The 17,566-nt window shown below is 46.7% G+C and overlaps 2 protein-coding genes across 2 annotated transcripts in view; both read right to left on the bottom strand.

Annotated features, from left to right (window-relative positions):
- LOC309671545 (kelch-like protein 8) overlaps positions 1 to 17,566 on the bottom strand; it is a gene marked incomplete at its 5' end in the record, with an annotated part of 659,404 nt that overhangs the window by 60,973 nt on the left and 580,865 nt on the right. The gene's annotated exons all lie outside the window — the stretch shown is intronic.
- LOC309671211 (AF4/FMR2 family member 1-like) overlaps positions 4,249 to 17,566 on the bottom strand; it is a gene marked incomplete at its 5' end in the record, with an annotated part of 38,713 nt that continues 25,395 nt past the window's right edge. Inside the window, 8 exons of the mRNA XM_082482416.1 lie at positions 4,249 to 4,611; positions 7,309 to 7,538; positions 8,924 to 8,967; positions 9,070 to 9,163; positions 9,784 to 9,855; positions 11,041 to 11,177; positions 12,022 to 12,085; positions 13,063 to 13,154. Coding sequence (XP_082338542.1) covers positions 4,490 to 4,611; positions 7,309 to 7,538; positions 8,924 to 8,967; positions 9,070 to 9,163; positions 9,784 to 9,855; positions 11,041 to 11,177; positions 12,022 to 12,085; positions 13,063 to 13,154 — 855 coding nt within the window. The 3' untranslated portion in view covers positions 4,249 to 4,489. The remainder of the gene's footprint in view (positions 4,612 to 7,308; positions 7,539 to 8,923; positions 8,968 to 9,069; positions 9,164 to 9,783; positions 9,856 to 11,040; positions 11,178 to 12,021; positions 12,086 to 13,062; positions 13,155 to 17,566) is intronic.

Raw genomic sequence — 17,566 nt, 5'->3', positions numbered from 1 at the left:
CACCCCAAAACATTTTTGACCCTTTTAGCCAAGGGGGGGCGCTGCCCCAGGGCAGAAAGATGAGCAGGATGGTCAAAACCTGCTGCAGCCCCATGGCCTCCTGCTCCCCCTTCTCACGCCCTGGCTTTTGGATGACCTCCCTGCTGGCACATCGCACGCCCTTCCTCTGCATCCCTCCTTCCACTCCCCATCTCCATTCCCACCTCCAAAACTAACCCTCCTTGCTTTTGCCTCAAGCAAGGAGTGTGTGAAACATACTTTTTGGGGCACAAGGGGGTAGGAAATGGTGGGACAGAGGATGAGAGCGACACAGGAAAACCAGCTCCACCCTGGCCGGCAGACAGGACAGCTCGTGTCCAATTACCCCTCACGACCCACCGAAACCAGAACAAAATTCACAGATGCTTAATCCACATACGTATGTCCACAACCACAAGCTATCTTCCCGTCCTCTTTTCTTACCCTCCACGCACCTTTTAATCAGCCTGGGGCTGACCTGGTTTCATGCCACTTGAAACACTAATTGATGGCAGTGAATCGAGTCCCAGTCCCACCTCGCCTGAGCAAACACGCCACCGAGCTCCTCCTGTCTAGTCTGTAGCTAAAAATCCCAGCAGATGCTCATCTGGGTACATTTCGGTTTGTTTTTGTTTTGTTTTTTAACTAACTAGGTATTTTTTCCTTTTATTCATACTTCAATTCCAATTTTGCCATTGGGATTTTCAGCGTGCAGTGACCAAAAAAAGTCTACATTGCTATATATATCTGTAACAGCAACATATCTAGTGGGTATTAAAACAGGTTTCAGTATACCCTACAATTTACTACATTAGAAAACCACATCCATTATTAGCAACCATCTTAGGTGCAATGCCTATTGCAGAAAGGACCTGAATGATATGCATGAATTTTAGCACAATCGTGCAGAGAGAGATGCAAAAACCATTCTTCCAAGAACAGTTACATTGCCCGACATAAAACAAAAAGTGGGAAAAGCCCCAAACAAGAGTAAGGCCATTGCAAAGAGACCACCCTGCTTAACCAATGAGAAGCAGAGCTACCATGGGGCATGAAATCCTGTGGGATTCCCTGAGGTGAATCCTCCTTGCAGCACTTCAGAAACGTATCCATGAACTCAACTTGAGCAGACCTTCCTCCCAGCACTGTGCCCTGCAACACCTTTGTGGCACACGCAAAGCAGCACGCTTCAACTGCCATTTGTGTGCCCTGTCTCCTTGTTTTCTTATTTAACTTGTTCAGCTGCATGAAACCAACCCGTGGGATTTTCCGGTCAGCGAGTGCTCAGAGCCAGGCTCTGGCAGCTCTCAGAAGCTGACCCCAGCACAATCTTCCCTGAATCCCTTTCGGGAGGACAGGAGGCAGATGTCTTGAGGCGTGATCCTCCTGCCACTCTGAGCATCTAGATTTGCACCCATTCTTGTTCCTAAAGGAAAGGACAAGGGGCGATAAACAGGGGAGCAATTGAAACAGACATTTCTTGTATAGAAATTCATCCTTAAACCTCGTTCAGAAGGGAAACACTAAGACCATTCCGAGAGAAAAGGCAAATTACAATTTCTCTACAAAAAGCTGAGAACACGAGGACTCTTGCAACAACTCATAACACAGGCTACTTCATTTATTGTTTATTTCCCCAGATGAATGAATCAACCATTTCGGAAACTCCATCACACACAGGGCAGGAAAAAAGTTATTAACAAGAGGGACATACATCCCCCAAATAAGCTTAAGGTGTACAGATTTATAATGGGAACCAAGAGGGAGGGGAGAGGACAAAACCAAAAACAAGGACATTGCAGTCAGACTTTTGACTTCCTGTTACAGAAGAAATCTTCATCTCCATGTAAGTGGGGCTTTCAGCTATTAAATAAATGGCATCTTAAAAATAGAACATTTGACAATTTCAACACGTGTATTATTTCTTCTAAGTAAATATTGCATGGAAATGATGCTGCTTTGCCACCATAGCTGCCTCCTCTCCTTCTGGGACTCAACCATCACCGCTGTTTTTTCTTGGATTCATGGTTTTCTTTCCTAATGGCAAATGCTATTTCCTCCACTGCTATGTTTTGGTTTGGGGGTTGTTTGTGGTTTGTTTTGGTTTGTGTTTTTTTTTTTTTTTTTTTTTTAAAGGCCTGAACAGGCCCAAGTGAAAACAATGAGCATCTTTCCTAACCCTTTGCAGGCCTCTGACCTGGCTCAAGGTTGAAATGTGATGGCTTTTTAAAAATTACCTATTATTTAAACAGTCTTCTCCATGACCTGAAACAAAACATAGCTTCCTGCTATGTAGCTTGGTATTGATGCTTCTACAGATCGCTTTTGAAATGAGAGCCTCCAAATAGCCCCCCACATGCCTTTGACACGAACTGCCCGTGATCTCCTTTCCTCCGAAGCCCATGGGAATTTGCCCTGGGACTGGGAGCAGCCCTTGCACAACCGCCTCCACATGGTAGCAGAGCGCATGCTGCCTTTTCCCAACCGTAAAGAAGCAAATGCCAATAGTTCATCTGCCTTCACCGGGTGTCTTCTTACCAACTTTGCTTGCCCGACACCCTTGCATTTGCTTTCCTAGGATCAGGACAACAGATTATCACTATCTGGGCAGCAAATTGACCAAAGGGCAGGTGAGGACAGGACCTGGTGCACCCGCGGGCTGCACCGAGTTGGAGGTAGGACAGGAGCAGTTGCACACCCTGCCTCGCGGCTTGCAGCAGGTCCCCCTGGGGCAGGCAAGCTGTGAGCAAGTGGCTCTCCGTTGGGAACCCGGCCTGGCAGCAGGGAGAGAGGTGGGTGTATGCAAGTGAAAGTACTGGGGGGGGGACACACTCATGTCCCTGCTTCACCTTACGCTTACCCCTAACACTCTGCTACGGTTCTGGCAGACTCCGACAGCGGTCTTCAGGTTCAATAAAGCTTTTTTCTTTCCCTCCTCCCCCTCAGCTGGTGATCCTAAGAATAGCTTTGATGGAAGATAAAGTCCGAAGAAGGTATCGACCCACTAGTCTGGAATTGAGCTCCAAAGTGCACATCAAGACTTCAGGCCAGCTGGCCATCCCTGCGCTTCCTGAGAACAAAACAGTTAATGCTGAGCCCCTCTCTGTCCCTGGCTTACTCAGAGCAGTCTCTCCCCCAGGGAGAAGGAGCACAAGTGAAGTTTGATAGGTAAAACGGGGAGGGGGAGGACATGGACCTTTCTTCCACTGGTTAGGACAGCTTATCCCTGAAATGCACTATGGCTTTTAATAAAGTGAACATAAAAGGACAGTCCCTTGAAGGTGCGGGAAGACTAAGGCAGGATCCCAGTGGTCTAAGTTGCAGATTTCTAAGTTGCTGGGCCCATGCTGTAGTTTGGTTGAGAAAGAGCAAGTGAGTTATCTCCCACATGAAGGATGCCCTACTTTGGTACCAAATCCTGTTCTTAGATATTCACCGAGACCAGCAATGGTTGCAGGCAAATATCCAAACGCAACATTTGTCTTATGTTCCACATTCAGCCACGTAAACAGAAGCGATCCCTCCCCATGTAACCTCTCAGACTCAGAACGATGTCCAAGCAACCACGGTGACCCAGTACAGCTGTCCACCCCCACCCATTGAAGCGACAATAAGCAACCGGACAAGGAGTCCTCAGTGTGAGCAATGTCCCTCCACCACAGAAGAGGGGTAGAGCTGTTTCCAACCATACCTGGTCATTTTGGCACCCCAGCTGTGATTGGCTTACAAGCCTTAAACCAAGCAAGACCCTAAGTAACATAGTTCGAGTGCTAAGGGCATGTGTGTGCACGAGTGTGTGGCAAGGAGGAGGACCAGAGCAGCAATGACTTAAAAAGTGAACTTGCAGCGCTGAAGGCAGTGGCTTCCCCCAATTCTCAGGACAGCAGCTGGTTGACAAATGCAAGAGGGTTAGGTTGGAAAGCTGGCAAGGCAGACCAATTTGCTGTTTTGACTGTAACATAATGCTGTTCGGTGCTGATGAGGTTGCTACTTGCCATCTGAGGAACAAAGACACCAAAGATTGCATCCGTGCTTGCAAAAACACTTCTCTGACATGTCTTCTGGGCACACAACTGTTGTGGACTGTGGGATGTTGCGTAATAACGTCTGGAGGCAGATTTCCTTCTTGTCGGCACTTCTTCATGTGTGATTATTGTCCTGCTGGTTATCCGTAATAGAAATGTTTATAGACCATCAATACATCGAGCCATTCAGACAATTTATTGCACTTTGTCGTTTTAAAGGAAGGTGCCATCAACATCGAGGCTTTCCTCCATCTCTTCTTTTTCAAGGCAGCAAAGCGCTACCCTACAAACACCATTCAAAGTTTTTCCAGTGTAACCAGATCCATTCCACCTTAACTTATTTTCCCTTGCAGGTGCTTTGTATCCAACGATTCAACAAGTCAGACTGTTTCTGAGGCTTCAAAAGTGCAAAAAAGTTCAAGGTACTTAACCACCTGGAGCACCAGTTAAGGCGTATTTGTTTCCAGTCTCAGCCACTGTAAACCCTGTCTAGTGTAGCGTACCAGTTCAGTCATGCTACTGTTCAGTGCCAGAGCGCACGTCGCTGTGCCGAGTTCAGCAAAAAACTCTGGAAAAAGGGTAGGGAGAGAGAAAACATGTGGTTGGTTTCACGTAACAGGCATGTCTGACAGGCAAGGGGGCAGCAAGGAGCGACAACAGCAGCACACTGTCAGCCGGCAAGTCCCATTAAACGCATTAATGCAAAGAACTCAGCAACATTAGAAGGCTGGGAAGCATACCAAGCACACGAGGCAGGGCACATGAGAGGAAAACGTACTCACACACACCTGCATACACTGAACTGCCTCCCCAACCGCTGGGTTTAAAGGGACGTCGAGACTCCATGGTAGGTGGGCAAAAGTTTGGGTCTTCACACATGTGCTGTGTGCTTCCCCCAGATTTTAAACAGGCCAAATTCGAGTGTCTTTCTGAGCAATGCCCAGAAGCACACACAGCTGTCGTTGGACTGGTCCCTCTCCTTCATCCATCCTCAAACGTCGAAGGCATCATGATTTCTCAATTGAGCAGGTTTAAAAATTTGTATAGCTTGGCAGGCTATACAGCTCTGATTTGAGTTGCTTACAGCTGGGCACATCAGGCAGATTTAACAGAGTCCTATCCTGCCACCAAATTCAGGCACCGTGCTCCTCCTCCGGCACAGGCAGAAAATGGATCTTGCAGCATATCTGAACCTGCCGGGAGGTGCTGGCAGGCTAAATGCCCTGCTCTGCGCTGGCAATCATCTCGGCAGGTGACAGTGAGTTACAGGAAATTATCACACCTTTCCAAGACATTGCTGCGTGACCTGCCTTCCAGCAACACGGGCTCACCCCAGTCCCTCCAGCCTCAATCGTCTTGCCAGATACCTTTTGAGAACCTGGCCATTCTCAGCTCTACTTTTTTACACACAAAGATTGAACCTGGAGGCTGAAAATTTCTGCTTGGCTGCGCAAGGAACTCTTCAGAAGCAGAGAAGACAACGCTTTCCTTCTAATACTTTCCAATTCAGAAGCAGAAAACGCATTTCCCCTGATTTTCCTTCTTTTGTTTACAAAATGGGTATCCATTCCCTTCATGGGGAACAGAAGAGCTGCAAGCAGAGACGAGGAGTCCAAACTCCCTGCCTGAGCAAACAGAAGTCAATCTGATCTGTGACCACAGCACCACGTGAAAGGAGAGTGACTTTACATGCACACATGCAACCTCTGCTCGTCATTGCTGTGGAACATCAGAGGCCAGAAGGCAACGTGTTACAGCCTCATGATCTGAATTACGCACTGCTCTGAAGTGAGGAGCTGGGTCCTGCACTGGAAGCACCTAGTTTTGGACCCGCCAGAAAGCACTTCAGCACAAGTGCCTTGGACATCAGTTATAACTAACTGCTTTCCACTAACTTCTCCATTTAAGGGAACTTGATAGCTGAAGGCCACTGCTCTTTCTTCTTAAGCCCTATGAATTGCATAAAAGAATCAAGGATGTGGCCTTTTCAATAGTTTTAGGTACTCACTCTCTGTACCTCTTAGAACCTGTACATTACACCAAATATCAACAAATATCAGAACTGGAACTCCTCCACCGTCCTGAACAGTGACAGCAAATGCAAAGCCTACAGGAGTATTTACTGTTCTCCTGCACAGATCCACTCCCTTGAGAGTATTTACTGCAACACAGAGCAGGTTTTGAATTTACTCTTGATTGATGAAAGATTGTGCTCAGGCTGTCCCCCCTACAGGTCTTCCTCCATGACTCATTCCTCTGGCTTACCAGCAGTATCCACTGAGCCTTCTGTGTGACAGTCTTTTATCAGCCTTTTGAGGACATGATCCAAAATACTACACATGAATTGCTGCTGCGAGCACAGATTTGCTCACAAGACAGCCAACAACTGGAGTTACTTTATTCAAAGGTGACTTGCAAAGCCTTTTGAATTTCAGCAACTGCCTCATTAGCATGAGTACTTTTACAGCCTTCCAACAATTCAGCCAGGCGCATCATGGTTACTTTCTTTTGCAAGTTTGCCAACAGACCGTGGCAATACGTCCCTTTGCCCACAGTAGCTCACAAAACTTTGTGTTTGATGAAAAATGACACTGCAAATGCCACGTGGGATGGCAGGTTATAGAACTGCACCCACTCTAGGGCTTTTGCTTACTCACCACTGCTTGTACCACAGGACAATACAACTTTTTTATTAACAAAACTGTAAAATAAAAAAAGTAGCAGCAATTTTAGGAAATGCTACCGGCAAATACTGGTCACGTGCCCAGCAAGGACTCCAATTCAAGTGCTGCTCAGATCCTCTGTTAGAGAAGCCAGTTTCACCGTTTTCAAGACAAAAATACCTGGAAGTTTGACAAACAAACTAAAACACAATGCTACAGGCCAAAAAGCTGTTTTTATAGAAAGTGAACCGACTCAGAAAAGCTCTGCGCCCCAAAGGGAAAAACAAACAGCAAAAAACCCCTTACGCTTCTTGTGTTACCATGAAGCAAGTTGGCTGGTTTCCTGCATTTGATACCCTCATCCCTTAGCTCTTAGACGTTTGAGGATGCCAAGACAATCTTTTAATTGGAACACTCCTCAATATATCACCATCAAGTATCTCTGCCAATAACCTGCCAATATGCCATAGCTGTCTATTTCAACATATTTAATGCTTTGATCTTTAGGTATGGTGTTTGCTCCGTTGAGTGTTAGGATTTAAGCGAGAACATACACATAACCACAACACACAAGACAGAAAAGCCAGAAGGCAAAAACTTACCCTTATTCTTCCTGGCCAGTACATCAGCCTGTTCCCAAATATGATACGCATAGAGGATACAGGAAGTGATGTTGACATAGGAAGAGGTGATGCTTGGGATATTATAGGGGACAGTGATTGAAGAGCCAATGCTGTTGCCACTGCAGTTGCTAGCATTCGATCCCGGCTGAGAACTCACAGAACCGGCAGGAGAGGACATTGGAGAAAGAGCAGAAGGCATGCCTGTGCTTCTGCAGGAGAAAGAAACACCATCATGAACATTTAACTTCAGAGTTAAAAGCCTTGCCACAAGACTATCTTATGCCAGGAGCTATCCGCTATCATCCAGGCCCGCAGTATGGAGCGGAGGATTGAAAACTGAGATGTGTTCAGCAACATAACAAGTAATTGTCCTTCAAGTGCAAGGCCAAGTTTTTTGAAGTGATTTGCAACTCTAAGGACTCCTCTTGACAAAAGAAAATGCAGAACCAGACATCAGAAAGGGCCATCCATACCTTCCAAAATCTACACCTATTTGTGGAAGCCTTCACCAGATTATCTGAGTGTTTTCTTTCTAACGACTTCCATTTCAGGCATGCTGAAGCTCACCACTTATAGAGGCTGGAGCTTTCTGACAGCTAGTCAAAGCAGCCAGGTGCGCCTACCCACACTTATTTATAGATGTAGGGAAGCTACATGCAGTCAGCTGCCCGCCTTCCAGACACAGGCTGGCTTCGTCACATCACTTCACCCCCACCACTTCTACCAACTTAACTTTTAGTACCTGGTATGAAAGGGCTTCCACCACTGCTCTTGGGAGACCATTTACTTCCCAATAAACTATATTGTGCAAGGCAGCAGAAAAATAACTGGAATTTCAGCATTGATATTAAAGACCAAACAACCCTCTCTCAGCTGCAGAGTTTAAAAGGGACAGATGTGGAACCAGGTAGCTATCTGCCAAATGCAATTACCACAGCACACAGAAAAACTCTTTCTTACTCATTGTCGTAAAAACACAGGCCCAGTCTGCAGGGCATCAGGTGAAACACTGTTATGTGACAGCTTGCCCTTTGCTTTTGCTGCCACAGACACAGCAACGCTGCTGTAGATACATAGAAAGGACAAAACGCTCAATAACTCATAAATTAGAAAATTAGTTTCTTTTTCTTAATTGGTGACTAAGCTAAAGAGACAAATATTGAAGTATCACCTCAAAGTTATGCTACCCAAGGACGAAGGCATAATCATACTGGACAGTGGCCAGGGAGATGGGGATGCTATCCCATTAAGTCTCAAGGGATCTCTAACAGAAAAAAGATGACAACAGGGGCTTTGAAACAGCATAGTGACGATACCTTCCTTGCTCTGATCTGCTTATCTGGTGGAGAACTGCTCTTCTTGATATGATGTAACTCTGGACCTCATAACACAAAAACAACCCCTTTCCAACGAGAAAAGACAGGAGAGAGAGAGAAGAAAAATACTCATGCCCCCTAACAGCGTGATTTCAGGTGGCAAGAAAGAGCGAGAGGTGAGGCGCTCTCAAATGCAGTTAGCAACTCAAATATTCCGGCTACTGTTTTCACTCACACCCTTACAGACACATTACAACATATGTATTTTTAAATCTTACCTTGCAACACATGGAGAAGGTGCTTGTGTTACTCTGGAAGAACTCTGCAGCAAGGAACAGAACTCTTGTTAGTTTTGGGCTATTCGGCCAACATCAGTAACTGCCGCAGCCATCCAGCTGGCAGATTGGTAATATCTGTGCCCTACCTTAAAGTGGTCCTTCAGGATCCTGGAATACTTGATTGCAGTGTCTTTTTTGTAACGAAACATTGCCATGTGCAGAATGGACTGGCAGCGCATGCTGTGAACAGAAACACACCCAAGCGTCAGTGTTCATGCTCGCTGCTGCCTGCTCAGCAGTCATCAGCCTTGTGGGACAGAGGCAGGCACACATCAGCCGTACTGCAAAGTCAAGAAAGCTCAGAATTTCTCCTCCTCCTGCTCATCTTAAAAAAGGACCCTGTGAAAAAATCACAAGGCGAAAAAACAACACAAAACAAAACAAGGGCGGGCCATGTCTGGTGTTATATTCAAACAGGTGCCCGACCTCTTATAGGTGCAACAGGCCCGTTAAACCCCTGTCCAGAAGTGCCTCAGCTATGTTCAGTGACAGCTTCAGTTACATGGCTCAAACATGGGCAGCCAAATTGCATTCTTTCACCTTAGGTGAAAGCCTTTGTGTGCTCTCAGGTTACCAGCAGATCAAATTTTAGAGCCTGTGCCTTCCACATGTGGTCCCTTGTGATAACGTGGCGCACTTTAGAGATGTTCCAGTTCATTCTGGTTTTTATTCTGTGGGTTTTTTCCCTTGTGGAACTCTGATTCCCATTTAACTCATTCCTTTGCCCCTGAAAGTAATGGGTCTTTCACTCTATCGAGTCTAAACACAGAATAGGAAGGCAGAGAAAAACAGTTACAAACCAAAACACGGCAAAGATTTTTTCATGTGAAGATGCTGAGGAGTCCGTAAAGGATTTCAATGTCATGATGAATCTAAGGAAACAAAAAAAACAGAATCTTGTCAGCCATCAGTGCTCTGAAGTCCTGCTGTTTATGAAAAAACAGCGCATGCCGTTATCTCTAACATCAGTCCAAAAGTCATGAAACCTAAACCTGCCTTGACTTCTTAAGTCCTGGCACTGAGTGCTTTGTATGATCTTGAGCAGAGTACTGTCTCAGAATGTGTTGTTTTCCACGCAGCACGAACAGATGTGACCCCTTATGCGACCCACTCTCCTCTTACAGTGATTACACGCTAACTTACAGGCCTGGGACCCAGAAGAGGTGCCCCTACTACTGAAGGTGAAATATTAATTCAATTGTTTCTGGACAAGACAGACATCTTAGTCGAAATGTTTCTTTTGGCTAACAACAAACAAGCAAGTCTCCTTTATGAAAATAAAGCAACAACAGCATCTTGGAAATACAGTCCATCAAGCAAACAATGTAATTTAAAAAGTTTGAAGTCTACCACAAAAAAAAAAAAAAAAAACAAAACCTGACAGCTGTTTCAGCTCTAAGGCAAGAAGTCAAATCAGCTCTCAAAAACACTCATATAACCTGTAATTTCGGTATGAATAACCGATACCTGCCTCTTTTCTACCCAATACATGGTTGCTTGGGTTGTGCTGCTTGTATACGTCATATTATCTACGTGCATCTACAATGGCTGTGAAACTAAATGGGGAAGGTTGCTAAAAGAAACCTCAATAAAGTGTACTAGTAGAAAGACACATGGGAGAAACCAGCAAAGTCTGCCTTCAATCAAGCTACAAGACCTTTGGGACACAAACTGTTCTTCCACATGCTATATCTTTGCTTTGCTTTTTTTAAATTTAAATACTACTGAGCTCACATGCAAAAGCAACTTCAGACCTGTATGAAGTAAAAACTCCTTCATGGCCTTGATTGTCATAGCCAGCATCCTCTGGTGTACCTCAGCTGCAAGGCTCAAATGCTGAGGAGGACACGGTGCCTACTTCTTCTGATAAGCAATGCTGAAACACTTCAAAGGATTTGCCTCTGATGCCTCCGGATGGTCTTTCTCGTGCTTGTACAGCAACCTGAACTCTGCTCCATGGTGGGAATCCAAACTGGCCACAGTTGCAAACAAGCAATGCAACTAACCCTTCCCCTCCAAACACGCTGCCTAACCATCGCACTTTGAAAACCGCTTACTTGATGAGATCTATGGTGCCGCTGAATAGGCTGTGAGCTGATTTTGGTGCTGATGCATCTGATTCCAAGGCAATCCCATATTCAATGAAGGAGAGGGCAGCATCTAGGTACTGAAAGGCCCTTCCAGTCTTGTCGGTCTATTGGGAAGAAAATTCTCATTTTTAGACTAAGACAAAAACTACTTCTCTCAAGTGTACCCGATTTCCTTTTTTCTCCCTAGTTAGACAGGATTTCAAGAAAGAAAAAGATGCAAGTCGGGCCTCCAGGAGATAATTAAAGGGTTCTCAGCAGTAGCCCTAATGTGGGCCCAGTCATCAGCTTTGTGTGCTCTGGCTATTTGTATCTCTTCCTCTTGCTCAATCTTTTCCTCCAGTAATTCACCATCTTCACTTTTCTTGGATATTATTTTCTGGTCTTGGAGGCCTGCCTCATGAGAGGCAGATGAGGCTTTTCCTCTGCAGTATTCCCCCACTTCGTTTTCACAAGTAAACGACAATTAGCAAATGTACATTATCTGACTGAGCCATAATTAGCAAAAAAAAAAAAGCGCTCATTCATACACACTGTTAAACTGCACACAGTGGAGAAAGTCAGTCACATTCCACAAAGGGCACTTCCAAGTCTTGTTCGCCAGCAACACAATTACTGTCAGGATCCTGATGTTTCAGAGTAAACTGTCTTAAAACTAACTGTTCCTTGTATTTTCCGAGGACTTTGTGATAGCTCTGCAAAGCAAACAGGCCTGCTAACCTCAGGCAATGTCAATTCCAAATCCCGTTCTCCAGGCATATTCCCTAGATGTCTTTACAACAGAGGGAAATGTCTGAACATTTGGCAAATAAAGACAGCCTCCCCACATATAACTTGAACGTACTCCGAGTATGGAAGTAATGTTAGCGAGCGAATCTTATTCACATGCACACAGGTATTTGGTCCGAATGCAAGAGAAGGTTAACAATTTAGCACAGGGCCAGGACTTACCATTGCATCAGCTTTGTGCTTCAGCCTCTTGGCCTCTTCTATGTAGTATTCTGTCGGATGCTGTCTGAATTGGGGACAGAGAGTGGAAAAACAGAAAGCAGAGAAAAAGGGGGGGATAATTATCAATTTTACCTTCAGATCTATAGGATGCTATGAGTCCAAACATTGTGTTTTGGTAAGCCTGTTACAGTCTTATCAAACACACCTTACAATTATGATAATCACTAAATGAATGTTGTCTGCCTGTTCAGAAATACGCAGCAGCTGAACGCACAGATAAAGTTAATTGATTTCTTAAAAAATGTATGTTAGAATGACATTGAAAACTTACATTTTGAAATAAAAATCCACCAGAAGTTAGGTTACTATGAGGCCAAGTTTACTTCTTTGCTCCCATGGAAAGACAGTAGTTGTGTGATCTCCTGCCGTTCCTCAAGTACAATACCACAAACACATTCTGATTGAAACATACAGTAAACTCTGCAGTACCACACTGTCATCTTGGACCAAGAGAGCTTGCATTCGAGCTATTTGCTTACAAGACATACGGTCACCAAGGCTTCTACAGGTCTTGGGTCTCAATCATGACACACATTTCTGTGCACTGGGATAATCTATTCACCGTGCAAATGGCACACAGCCACCTGTACACTAACGAGTGAGTCATGCCCTCTCAAGATAAAGTCAGCTGCCTGCCCAGCACCTTGTCACAGAGGAATTTGCCGCTTGCCAAGAAACACATAAATCAAAACCCATCACTTGTTGGCAGGCATGAGACACCTCTCAGAGTTAAAAAGTACCTAATTTCCAGAGTAGCTTCCCTCAAGCCAAGAACTGTTGTAATGAGACCTTTGCTTTGTGGGGGGTGGAGTAAGTCCCAGGCATGAGAAGACAGTACAGGGCAGGTCTCAGACATCTCTTCCTCTCTCTTTCCTCCCAAAAGAAGGGCTCATTAGGAAGCAGAAGCCAGGGCGGCTGCAAGGCCAGGCTTGCCTGGTGTCTTCAGAAAGTACAGACAAGGGGTGTAAAACAACAACTTACTCTTCAAAGTTGAGTTGAGGTCTCCTTGACTTGGAGGTACCATTCGGCAAAGAAGGCACTGGGAAAGGATTTGTGACATCCCCTACAGATCCCTGAAATACAGAGCAGAGATAAAGCTGGTTAGAGAGGTACATCTAAATCAATTCCAAAGCCTGGCTTTCCTAAATTTCAAGAGAAAAGATTTAGTTGTCCCAGGCACAGTTTACTCTCCAGGTTCTCACCATCTTCTTACCTTCTTCCCCAGCACCCCATCCAATAACAGAAATAGAAACTTGGCTTCTTACCTGACTGCTGGTAAGGCTTAATACCACTCAAACTTTTCCCAAGCATTGAGAAATTAAGTCACAGGTTTGCTTGCACAATGGCTAAGACAGCATAGAATCATAGAATCAGTGAGGTTGGAAGGGACCTTTAAGATCATCAAGTCCAACCATTAACCTACCCTGATAAAAACACCACCACTCCTAAACCATGTCCCTAAGCACCTCATCTACCCTTTTCTTAAACACCTCCAGGGATGGTGAATCCACCACCTCTCTGGGCAGCTTATTCCAATGTTTAATAACCCTTTCAGTGAAAAAATGCTTCCTAATATCCAATCTAAACCTGCCCTGACATAACTTGAACCCGTTTCCTCTTGTCCTATCACTTGTCGCCAGGGAGAAGAGGTCAGCTCCCATCTCTCTAAAACCTCCTTTCAGGTAGTTGTAGAGGGTGATAAGGTCTCCCCTCAGCCTCCTCTTCTCCAGGCTAAACAACCCCAGATCCCTCAGTCGTTCCTCATAAGGTTTGTCCTCCAGACCCTTCACCAGCTTTGTAGCCCTTCTCTGGACACGCTCCAACACCTCAATGTCCTTCTTGTAGTGAGGGGCCCAAAACTGAACACAGTACTCGAGGTGAGGCCTCACCAGTGCCGAGTACAGGGGGATGATTACTTCCCTAGTCCGGCTCACCACACTATTCCTGATGCAGGCCAGGATGGTGTTGGCCTTCTTGGCTGCCTGGGCACACTGCTGGCTCATGCTCAGCCGGCTGTCCACCAACACCCCCAGGTCCTTTTCTGCCAGGCAGCTTTCGAGCCACTCCGCCCCCAGTCTGTAGCGCTGCATGGGGTTGTTGTGACCCAAGTGCAGGACCCGACACTTGGCCTTGTTGAACCTCATACCATTGGCCTCAGCCCATCTGTCCAGCCTGTCCAGATCCCTCTGCAGAGCCAATCTACCCTCAAGCAGATCAACACGCCCCCCCAGTTTAGTGTCGTCTGCGAACTTACTCAGGGTGCATTCGATCCCCTCATCCAGATCGTTGATAAAGATATTAAAGAGAACGGGCCCCAGCACCGATCCCTGGGGGACACCACTCGTCACTGGACACCAACTGGATTTAACTCCATTTACCACCACTCTCTGGACACGGCCATCCAGCCAGTTTTTTACCCAACGAAGAGTATACCTGTCCAGGCCATGAGCAGCCAGTTTCTCCAGGAGAATGCTATGGGAAACGGTGTCAAAAGCCTTGCAAAAATCCAGGTAGATAACATCCACAGCTTTTCCCTCGTCCACCAAGTGGGTCACCTTGTCATAGAAGGAGATCAGGTTTGACAGGCATGACCTGCCTTTCACAAAGCCATGCTGACTGGGCCTGATCACCCTGTTCTCTTGCATGTGCCGTGTGATGGCACTGAGGATGATCTGCTCCATGACCTTCCCAGGCACCGATGTCAGACTGACTGGCCTGTAGTTCCCTGGATCCTCCTTCCGGCCCTTCTTATGGATGGGCGTCACATTTGCCAACCTCCAGTCAGCTGGGACCTCCCCGGTTATCCAGGACTGTTCATAAATGATGCACAGTGGGCCGGTGAGCACTTCCGCCAGCTCCCTCAGCACCCTTGGATGGATCCCATCCGGCCCCATAGATTTGTGCACCTCCAGGTGCTGAAGCAGGTCCCTCACCATTTCCCTTTGGACTACAGGGGCTTCACTCTGCTCCCCATCCCTGTATTCTAGCTCAGGGGTCGGGGAATTCAAGGAACAACTGGTCCTACTGCTGAAGACTGAGGCAAAGACGGCATTAAGTACCTCAGCCTTTTCCTCATCCTTGGTTACTACGTTACCAGCCCCATCTACTAGAGGACAGATATTATCCTTGGTCCTCTTTTTATCGCTAATATATTTATAGAAACTTTTTTTGTTGTCCTTGACAACAGAAGCCAGGTTTAGCTCTAGCTGAGCTTTGGCCCTTCTGATTTTTTCCCTACATCGCTTTACTACCTCTTTGTAATCCTCCTGGGTGGCCTGCCCTTCCTTCCAAAGGCCGTATATCCTCTTTTTTTCCCTAAGCTGCAACACTAGCTCCCTGCTTAGCCAGGCCGGTCTTTTTCCCCGACGGCTTGCCTTACGGCACACGGGGACAGCCTGCTCCTGCGCCTTTAGGACTTCCATCTTGAAAGACATCCAGGCTTCCTGGGCTCCTTTGCCCTGGAGGACTGCCTCCCAGGGGACTTTGTCAACCAGGCTCCTGAAGAGCCCAAAGTCTGCTTTCCGGAAGTCCAAGGTGGCAGTTCTGCTGACCCCCTTCCTTGCTTCTCCCAGAATTGAGAACTCTATCATTTCATGGTCACTGTTGCCAAGACGGCCTCCGACCATCACATCCCCCACAAGACCTTCCCTGTTTACAAACAACAGATCCAGCAGGGCACCTTCCCTAGTTGGCTCTTTCACTAGTTGTGTTAAGAAGTTATCCCCAGTACCTTCCAGGAACTTTCTAGACTGTTCCCTCCCTGCTGTATCGTATTCCCAGCAGATGTCCGGCAAATTGAAGTCTCCCACGAGGACTAGAGCTCGCGATCTTGAGACTTCTCCCAGCCGTTTATAGAATATTTCATCAGCCTCCTCATCCTGGTTGGGCGGTCTATAACAGACTCCTACTACAATATCTGCCTTGTTAGCCTTCCCTCTGATCCTTACCCATAAACACTCAATCTCATTATCACCATCATTTAGTTCAAGACATTCATAACACTCCCTGACATACAGGGCCACCCCCCCGCCTCTCCTCGCTTGCCTGTCCTTCCTGAAGAGTCTATAGCCATCCATGGCAGCACTATAGCTATGCGAGTCATCCCACCATGTTTCTGTGATGGCAACTACATCGTAATTACCCTGGTGTACAATGGCTTCCAGCTCCTCCTGTTTGTTGCCCATGCTACGTGCATTAGTGTATAAGCACTTCAGCTGGGCTATTGGTCCTTTCGCCTTTTTACTGGAGGGAGCTGAAGTTCTGCCATCCCCAGACATCTTCCTAAGGAGCCCGGTTACGCCCCCTGTCTTTTCCAAGTCTAGTGCCAGCACCCCACTTTCAGGCTTTTTGCTAGCAACCTTGGATCTATCCCCATCCCCCTTCAAACCTAGTTTAAAGCCCTGTCAACGAGCCCCGCCAACTCCTGCCCTAAGACCCTTTTCCCCCTCTGAGACAGGCTTTTTCCGTCTGCTGCCAGAAGGCCTGGTGTCCTGAAAAGCAGCCCATGATCAAAGAACCCAAAATCCTGCCGACGACACCAGTCTCTGAGCCAGGCATTGATCAGCTGATATTTCCTGTTAATCTTCCCATCCATCTGTGCAATTGTTGGGATAGAAGCAAACACTACTTGTGCTCCTGATCCCCTAACTAGCCGTCCCAGGGCCCTGAAGTCTCTCTTCATCGCCCTCAGGCTCCTTCCTAGAATTTCATCATTACCTAACTGAAAGATCAATAAAGGGTAGTAGTCAGTAGGCCTGACTAGGCTAGGGAGTTTCCTCCGGATAGCCTTAACTCTGGCCCCAGGAAGACAGCAGACCTCCCTACAGATTGGGTCCGGTCTACATATGGGACCATCCACTCCCTTCAGAATCGAGTCCCCTACTACAAGGACCCGTCTTTCTTTCCTAAATGATGATGTCGTTATATGAGGTGTAATCTGTCTTGGCTTCAGTGGCAACTCAATGTTTGGCAAGCCACAGTTATTGTCATCCTCCTCTTCCCTTTCAAGAACATCGTATCTGTTCTGTAACAGCACCTGGGATGGCGTGGGGGTAACCTGGGAGGCACGCCTGCCACGACGAGTGGGGACTTGTTGCCACTGGCCCCTGTCTTCTGAATCTCCACATTCAGACACAATGCTAGAGGGTGTGGGGTTCATTGTATGCGGAGCTCGGTCTCCCTGGGGTGCTTCTCTCAGGGAAGACAGAGTGTGACTCCAGTTATCTATCTCCTGTTCACTTTCCCTTAGACTTCTTAAGCGGCTTACCTCCTCACGGAGCTCCATCACTAGCTGAAGGAGTTCCTCTACTTGGGCACACCGCCCACAGGCCTGCTCACCGTCACTATTCAACACCGGCGCAAGAGAAGGGCACTCCCTACAGCCCGACCCCTGGGTGGCAGCATGTTGCCACGCTAGCTCTGTCTGGGTGGCCACCTCAGAGCTGCTCGGTGTAGAGCTCAGGAAAGCCATGGTTTTCTGCCGAGT

This window comes from Vanellus vanellus (genome assembly GCF_965231255.1).
Source record: "Vanellus vanellus genome assembly, chromosome: 4".
In the NCBI taxonomy this organism is placed as follows: domain Eukaryota; kingdom Metazoa; phylum Chordata; class Aves; order Charadriiformes; family Charadriidae; genus Vanellus; species Vanellus vanellus.
Note: the sequence above shows the minus strand (reverse complement) of the source record. Positions and strands in the feature narration are given on the sequence as shown.